General features: G+C 35.6%; 1 protein-coding gene across 1 annotated transcript; it reads left to right on the top strand.

Moving 5' to 3' along the window:
* The first annotated feature begins 597 nt into the window (after positions 1 to 597).
* Positions 598 to 2,753, top strand: LOC107729253 (left-right determination factor 2-like). Its single transcript, XM_016539687.1, has 4 exons — positions 598 to 862; positions 1,711 to 1,954; positions 2,070 to 2,321; positions 2,426 to 2,753. The coding sequence occupies exons 1-4, from the start codon at positions 598 to 600 to the stop codon at positions 2,751 to 2,753; spliced, it is 1,089 nt and encodes a 362-aa protein (XP_016395173.1).
* Positions 2,754 to 9,189: the final 6,436 nt, after the last annotated feature.

The following is a 9,189-nucleotide window of genomic DNA, read 5'->3' as shown; positions in this document are numbered from 1 at the left end:
AAATAAAATTATTTGAATACATTTATAAATAAATGTATACATTTGCTGATAAATCTGATAAATAAATGTAAAAATCCACATCGTTATATTTTATATGTACATATACAAAAATATATAACTAATATAATTTATATTTAAAAGATCAAATAAAAATTTAGATTTTTTTTACAAATCAAATAGATATTAGAACGGATTTTGAAAATAAAATTCTTTGAATAAATGTATAAATAAATGTATACATTTGCTGATAAATCTGATAAATAAATGTAAAAATCCACATCGTTATACTTTATATGTATATATATGCAAAAATATATAACTAATATAATTTATATTAAAAAAATCAAATAAAAAGATATAAAAAATATATAATGAACATACTTAGGATGCATTTGAAAAAATAAAGTCATGAGCAACAATAGGTGGTCTAAATGGGACATGTCTTTTTTAGGTTGTCTCCCCTTTGTTAGAGGTGTTAAGAGCTAGACGGGGTGGGGGGAGGGAGGGAGGGAGGGGGCGACTGTATATAAACCCTGAGAGACTCAAGAGAGTCAGTCATTCAATCAGGAGAGCGACACTGGCATCACTACTTCAAGCATGGCTCTGCTCATCCAGCTGCTCATTTGCACCACAGTGATCTCATTCACTCAGGGATTCGACCATGAGGATATGAAGCAGGCGATGCTCCAAAAACTCAGACTAACCAATCTGCCCAGGATTCAGAAGAGAGATTTGGAAAATCTAGTCATCCCAGCTCACGTCAAGAACAAATATCTGTCCATGCTGAAACTCCATCACAAGCGCAGGAGGAGATCTCTGCCAAGCCTGGCGGGAATTCTTAGAGGAATCCATGGGAATGCAGGTGGGTTATATTTACAAAATGAAATTGAACTGTAAAAAAGTTTTAAAATGTGTGGATTGTATTTTATATTTTAATATTAGTCAATGTATTTGGTAACAAACAATGAGCAACAATAAATGCAACAAATAACTGGACCATGCACTAATAATTACATTTAGAAATTTTATAATAAAATGTTTTTAAAATTAGTTGCATAATAAATAAATGCTAAATGGTCTTCGCAAAAATGCTTTAGAAATAATAAATAAATAAAAATGCAACTATAAATAATGTAAAAATGATTTGAAATAGATTAAACCAATAAAAGCATAGACACATAAAGTGCACTTGCAAAATGAAATGAACTTTTAAAAAACAGTAACAAATTTGTGCATAATATTCTATATTTTAATATTAAGATAGTGTAATTGGTTTAATGCAACTAACAATGACGAATGCAACAAATAAGTGGACCATAAACTAATAACATTTACAAATTATTGATATAATTGTTTTTTTCTTAATTGATGTTAATGTATAAATATATTGTTGTTGCAACATTAATGTTAAAAATCTATTAATATGTCAAAATTAACATTAACCAAAATTAATAATTGCTGTGAAAGTATTCACTGAGTTCATATTAACTATTGCAACTAATTAACTTTGTCGCCAAATTCTACCATTAAAATTATTTTCAATTTATATCATTACAGCAATTTTTTGACCACTATGGATTTACTTACTGATCAAGAAGTTAAAATGATTATGCCGAATATCAAAAAAGGATGCCAAAACATTAAGATGATAAAATTTTTACAGTGCAACTGCCATAAACTATAATCTAATGTGTTCTCTGTTTTTGACAGATATAACAGGAGAAATCAAGTACTTTGACACAACCCGTCAGCGTCTTGTGTTCGACATGGAGTCCAGACTGCAAGAAAACACTGAGGTCACTATGGCCGAACTGAAACTTTTCCAAACAGCTGCACAGAATCCATCTAAACCTGAGCGAAGGCACCACAGACCCATTAACAACGCCAGAGTGAGCATCTACTGGGTGGAAGTGCTGGGAAACGGCTCCAACAGAACATCACTCATTGACTCGAGGTACATCAGACGCCCAAATATAATAAAAACATAAATAAATGCACAAATAATAACAGTATTTCATTTTATAATGCATGAATGGGAACTTATGTGTCCATATTCACTATTTTAATAGACTGGTTCCCATCCACGAGTCTGGCTGGAGGAGCTTTGACGTGACTCAGGCCGTTCATTACTGGTCTAAAGCCCAAAAGAAAACACCTCTGCATCTGGAGGTGTGGACTGAAGGAGAGAGACCTGGTAGCTATGCAGCTGAGATGGCCAAAAGAGTGCGCTTTGCCACACAGGACCCGAAAGAAAACACCCTGGAGAAGGATATGGGTGCACCTGAACTTGTGTTGTACACCTTAAACCTGGATGAATATGGGTGAGTATTGTTATCAAGCTGCAGCTTATTTAGCTTACATGACTTGCATTGAACTTTACACCTGTCAATTCATTGACTAAAATCCTTAACATCCATGTCAACAGATCTCAGGGGAACTGTAACTCCAGCCCAAACAGCAGCAAGTGTTGCCGGGAGGAGCATTTCATCAATTTCCGTGAGCTGACCTGGACTCAGTACTGGATCATTGAGCCGGCCGGGTACCAGGCCTTCAGATGCGCAGGAGGATGCAAGCAGCCCAAACGCAGTTACTATGGATACGGGCAGAGGACCTGTGCGGTGATGGAGAGCGCGCCGCTGCCCATGATGTACCTGGTGAAAAAGGGAGATTACACTGAAATCGAGGTGGCAGAGTTCCCGAATATGATTGTTGAGAAGTGTGGCTGCTCCATGGACAAAATCCCTCCGGTCTGAGACTGTCTCAGCTCTCAGATGAGAGGTGATGATGATATTATAATTCAAATGAAATGACTCAGGGTTATCGAACTGAGATTCACACGTTGCAAACCCCCACTGAGCACTTGAAAATAAAAATATTTATGAATTTTTAGTTTATGTAATGTAAGCATTAAACATTCCCTATTGAGTGAAGTGTGTTCTGAAAAATAAAACAACTAATTTCATATTTATTTTTGTCATCATTTTTTCTATTAACATCATTAATAACAAATTAATTCATTGTTTAATATTCTTAAACAAAATAGAAAAATATATATAATAGCCTGTATCTTATGTCTTTAATAAAATGCACCTCAAAATCGCAAGCGTTGTCAGAAAGCCATTGTTCTCTATTTACATATTCATAATCTATAATCATTGATAACAAAGCCTCGCAGTGAGTGATAATCAGTTGCTGAATAAATATTTAATTGTGTTGCATATTAGAATCAATAAGCGGGTGACAGAGACCTCTGGTGGTGAGATGAACGTGCTGCACTGAATTCACACACTCAGTTGACCAACAAATATCAAACCATCCAGTCACTTTTTCTTGAGACAAAACATGCCACAACTTCATTTGCCATCAGACTTTTAAAAAATGTTGACATTACATTATTACATATTATCCCTAAACCCTCCCCAGACCAAAACTTAACCCATCATTATATATATATATATATATATATATATATATATATACAGAAGAGAAACAAAAATATAGGCTAAAAATATCTTAAAACAAACTGAGCATTGAGTGCCACAAAGACTAAATCTGACATGAATTTGATCCACATCTTCAACTCTACTGAACAATCAGTTTGACTGTGATTTAAAGGCAGACATTGAGAATCAGTGATCAGTTTTGATGCAAATATAAAGTTAAGACAAACTATATACTGTAGAGAAACCTTATATAAATATACCTTAAAAAGAAACACTAAGAAACTGAACACAGAGAATTAATACAATATTCAAGATACATTCCATAACTGAATTATATGTTACAATAACACAATTATAGCCACAGAAAAAAAAAAGTATGCTCTTTGGGTGTTCATGTAATATTTTAGTACACAAATTGCTTTATATATTCTTCCACATTTCAATAAGTATATATTTCTGTATCATTCAGTTGTGCATCTGTAGTCACAGGCTGACTATTAAGTCCCATATACTCTTGCTAATGTACACTCTGAATTCAATCAAGATGTTTTTTTTTTTGTTTTTTTTTTTATCTGACCAAGATTCCTATTTAAAACTGACATAGATCAATTGTGATGTGAAAATTAAACAGTGAAAAGTGGTGCATTGCTTAAAACACTTGCATCATTTTGTACACCACTCACTAAAGAAATGGCACACATGCATTGTATGCCATTTTTGGATAAAGCATCTATAAAATGAAAAGATTTAAATGGCTTCTTCAAGAGAGGCACCTCAGTCCACGAGAACACTATTGGTTATTTTAACAACAACAGAAACACGGTGAGCAGCAAAACAAATGATAGATTACTTTCATTAAAACACAGCAGAAAACAACAATGATATAAACAAACAAAAATTATAATTATTTTTCTGGTAACACTTTCTATGAAGCCCGTATTTATAATACATTATAAGGTTGTTCTTAAGGGATTATAATGAATGCATAATGCATTATAAAAGACCTTATAATATGTTGTATCATCTCATGAATTTTCATAAGAACATTTTTTATGTATTATATTTACTTATTTGTGGTTATAGCTTTTAAGAGTATGATGATTTAACACACAATGAACATGTTGCACCCACTTAAATTACAATGGATTATATTTCTCATAGTTATAATGTATTATAAGTCTCATATCTTGCCATCTTATACTTTACTTAAAGCAGACAAAGAAAATTAGGGTTAAGGTCTAGACCAGGGATGGGCAACTGGCCCGTATACGGCCCGCAGTGTCTTTTAGTACGGCCCGCTGGATCATATTAGACTCGGATGATCAATTTTAAAACATTTGAAAAGCAAGTCACGTAAAGATTGCTTTCAGTTTATGATGTTAATACTATCTCCAACCAGGAGAGGTCGATAGTTTCTAGCCGCTCCCCTATTAATTTCAGCATAGTAGTAGGACGTGCACTCTAATGTAAACATTCACTAACATTAGTAAATAATAAATGAAAAACTGACCATGAAAACAGTATTTTCCAGTCTAGATGGTAAACAGATTCTCTTTTTACCAAGTTCAAGGGGATACCCATATGTTTGGAAATCTGTATTTTATTTAAAGGGGGTACAATGCTGTTTCAAGCATTCAGAGTTGTTTACACTGTTAAAGAGTTGGATTCTCATGCTAAGCATGGACAAAGTTTAAAAAAACAATTTGACGTATGACGTATTTCTGTGCCAAAAATCTTACTTTCGGGTTCGTACAAGTTTCGGAGAGTTTTTTTCGATCGTGGCTCTTCATGACGTAGACGAGGGTGGAACTCCTTATATGGGCATTTCTCCCGGAAGAGCCGCCCACGCATGCATTGACCAGAGCGAGATCGCGCCCATCAACGCGCTTCATCCGGCGGCAGCGCTGCACGGGACTCGCTCGGGAAGAATGTCTCCAAAGAAGTGTGTTTTTGGTTGTAAGGGAAAGACAACTTTGTTCAGCTTCCTAAAGAACCAAACGTTATGTAAACAGTGGAGGCAGTTTCTTTTTCCGGAGCAGCAATGGAGTTTCACAAGTGTGTTTGTTGATGAACGTTTTATAAACAAGGCCCAGTTCAACGCTGGATTTGCACATCGTTTGATACTGAAAGATGGAGCGGTCCCAGCTATAAAAGATCCCGGTCATGATTCAGAACTGCAGACGGTAAGTGAAACTGCATCAAATGTCTGTATTTTGTTGGCAGTCGGAGCTAAAGTGCTCGTCACTCTTTAGCTCCGCCCAAGGTGCGCCTCCAGGAGCTCAGCTTTTTCCAGAGAATCATAAAGCTGTATCTTTATTTTATAAATATGATAAAACTAAAGACTTTTTGGAGATATGAAGGATGCAGTACTACTATATAGGTACTCAAGATTAACATGAGATTGGGTGAAACTGTGTGTGTTATGCCCCCCTTTAAATCGCCATCACACCACTGCTCACAAACAACGGCGATGCCAGAGCCTGGAATTTAAAACCGGTTACTGTCTTCTGATAGTTAGCGAAGCATTAAAAAATAATCTAAACTGATAAATAACAGATCAGTTAAATTGTTTACATTTAAGGCCATGAAAACTCTTAAATTGTACAAAAAGTCTAAATTATAAGAGGTCTTTGGGGACGGAAAGACAAGAATTGCTATATGGATTATTAATATGACGATTAAACTTCAAAAGGCTACGATTTCACTGAATAAAGTTGAGTGCTGCACATCAGCTTTGTGTACTGCGGTTACCGGGGAAACCACTATATTTCTGCAGTTCCGAAAGTGAAACCTGCTGGCAGAGAACGAATTTGCTTTCTCAATAAGCCCATTTGCTATTTTTGCTACATATTTTTAAATGTGAACCAGTGGACTGACAAAAAGCTAATGCATTATAAAAATCTAAACAATTAATGTTTAAATTAATATAATAATTGATACTTTTGACTCATCCCTTTTCTTAAAAATTGTTTAAAGGCTGAAATGTGAAGTGCAGATCTTAAAAAGGTCTTTAAAGGTCTTAAATTTGATTTAAAAAACCCTGCAGATACCAGGTTATTTTATGGTACTATTTGGAATAACAGTTTTTTTCGAATAAGCCCTTTTTAACTGTCCTCTCGGCTCTTAAGTTGTTTTGAGAATGTTCTGTAGGCCACTAATAAATAAAAAAAAGGACCTCTGTACATTTGTTTGTTGCAAATTTACAAACAATGCAATCGAGATGTTACATTGGCTTGCTGGGGTAATATTTATGTCCACTGACAACAAAGTTTTCCTTCTGAATTAGCATAACTGCACAAGTTTTATGCACGTGCCCCCTCAGATTTCTGAGCCAAGTGGATTTTAAATGCAGCTTCCAAAAGACAAAAAATAGCTGAATAATATTTTTTGTATTTGATACAATCACACCGGTGTGATAAAATCGTTCAGTGCGGCACAGCGTCAGCTGCTTAAATTCAAATCTGCGTTCGCGCTTTGGCTGGCGCTGATCCAGAGACAGACGCGTTTGTACAGCGCTACATTATAACCAATCACACACGATTCTGTTTTGTTTATGATGCAATGGCCAATCAGAGACGTTCAGATGAGTCATCACTGAACGCGGTGTTTTGTTCACTTGCTCGCTGACTGTGCAGATGTGCGTACGAATGTAAGATATTCATTTCACAGTGTAAACAGCTTCAGTGATTTTAATGGGAGTTTTTGAGAGTGCCTGAACTCTGGCTAGACTGAAGTGAAAATGTTCTTTGATGATGTAAATGTTCTTTGCTCTCTGTAAAATGAAAATGTTATAATATAGTAACTTACAATATTGTTATTAAATTCACATTAAATACAAAGTCAGTCGTATTAAAATATTTTATGGCATGCACCCATATCTGGTAGGCCTACTTAAGTAAAAAGTCGGGTTTTTATGTGTAGTTAATAGATTACACTATTACTCTACTTTGCCCATCACCCATTATAGATCAAATAACAACCTGGTGCAAAACGCATTTACTTACACGTTTGAGAATCGAGATATTTCCTGATATAGTTAACACGTCTGGAAATATTTCGAATAAAAAGGAAAAAAATAAAATAAAACATAAGCCTATATCAGTTATACAGTGCTATTGTGGTTGCTGTGTCACATGACAAGCATGACGAGACCCCCCCCACTCGTGCCCCCTCAAAAATCATGAGTGCATGACGCCCCTGACTGCCTGTATCTCTTTATTCAGTTTATGATCATTATACTATTTAAACATAGTCTTAAAACATAAAAAATGCAATTATTTAATGTATTGAATGAACACAGGACTAGTATTCCACATACTCACAAAATAATAGTCCAGGATCTTTCACTCAGACTCATACCACGTTTGTCTTCCCATTTTTTATTACATCTTTGAACATAAAGTCATAATTACCTTTTTAATTTTTAAATTTTTCAAAGTTAAGTTTTGATATATTTACAGTAGGAAATTTACAAAATATCTTCATGGAACATGATCTTTACTTAATATCCTAATGATTTTTCGCATAAAAGAAAAATCGATAACTTTTACATGGTTTTCTAGCCCTTAAAGGCTGAGTCTGTATGGGACAATGTATGTGAGCGGCTGGAGCACAAACTGAGCCTCCTGTTTTCATCCTCAAACATGAGCGCAGGAACCTCCTCCTTTATCATCACGGCTCACACACCAGACAGACCAGAGACACAAATACTGAGGAATATGAGACATTTACAATGAAAACGATGCTTATGACAAATTTTTATAAACCACAAGAACTAAATTACAGGTGTTTTTTAACATCTAGGGTTGCCAACTTCAGAAAAGGAAAATAAGGGACAAATATGATTCTTTAGGAAAATAAGGGTTATTGTACATCAAAGCAAAATTAAACTAATTCATTTAATCATTCATTTTATTCATCTAAATAGTACGTAGTGCAAGATTATCCAGTTTTTCCTATGAAAAGCAACTAGGCCTGTATACAACACAGATATAACACAATGAAATAAAATTAAAAGGGGCCTATTATGCAAAACTCACTTTTACATGGTGTTTGAATATAAATGTGTGTTGGCAGTGTGTGTACACAACCACCTTATTAAAATCCACCCACTCCTTGTGTACACAACCACCCTTTTAAAATCCACCCACTCCTTTTTTTTAATCCTCATAAATTGTAAGCAGTGTCTCAGAACAAGCCGTTGGAAGAATCCGTACAAAGTGATGTCACTTTGCACAGGCCCCGCCCATGCAAGCCGCTTTCTGTGCGTGTGCTTCAGATGTGTGCGCCAGACTGTAAAAAAACAGGGACGTAGTGTCCGTGACTTAACCCGCAGGATTCTGAAGAGCATTTTTGAAGCTCAAAGTGCGCAGAGACGGCCGTCGCCATCTTGGCTGCGCGTCACTCCCGGATAATCGAAAATGGGCAAAAAGGCGGGACGTGGGTGGAGCTGGTTGCTGAAACCACGCCCTCTAGTGCGATGGTTGTGACAGCAGCGGCAATTCACCTGTCACTCAAGTGGCCACGCCCTTAATTATGCAGAACTTTAAGTTATAAAAAAAATTCACCCCCCTCACAGTTGTCATAAAGGGCAAAATTAGCTATATAGATCAAAACCACTTTTTGTGCCAGGCTGTAAACAAATTTTTTTCTGCTGTAAAGTTGGGCATTTTAACATGGGGAGTCTATGGGACTGACTCTCTTTTGGAGCCAGCCTCTAGCGGCCAGTCGATGAATTGCAGTTTAA

This window comes from Sinocyclocheilus rhinocerous, unplaced genomic scaffold, assembly GCF_001515625.1.
Source record: "Sinocyclocheilus rhinocerous isolate Xijiao unplaced genomic scaffold, SAMN03320098_v1.1 scaffold1268, whole genome shotgun sequence".
Lineage (NCBI taxonomy): Eukaryota > Metazoa > Chordata > Actinopteri > Cypriniformes > Cyprinidae > Sinocyclocheilus > Sinocyclocheilus rhinocerous.
This window is presented reverse-complemented; position numbering and strand designations above follow the sequence as displayed.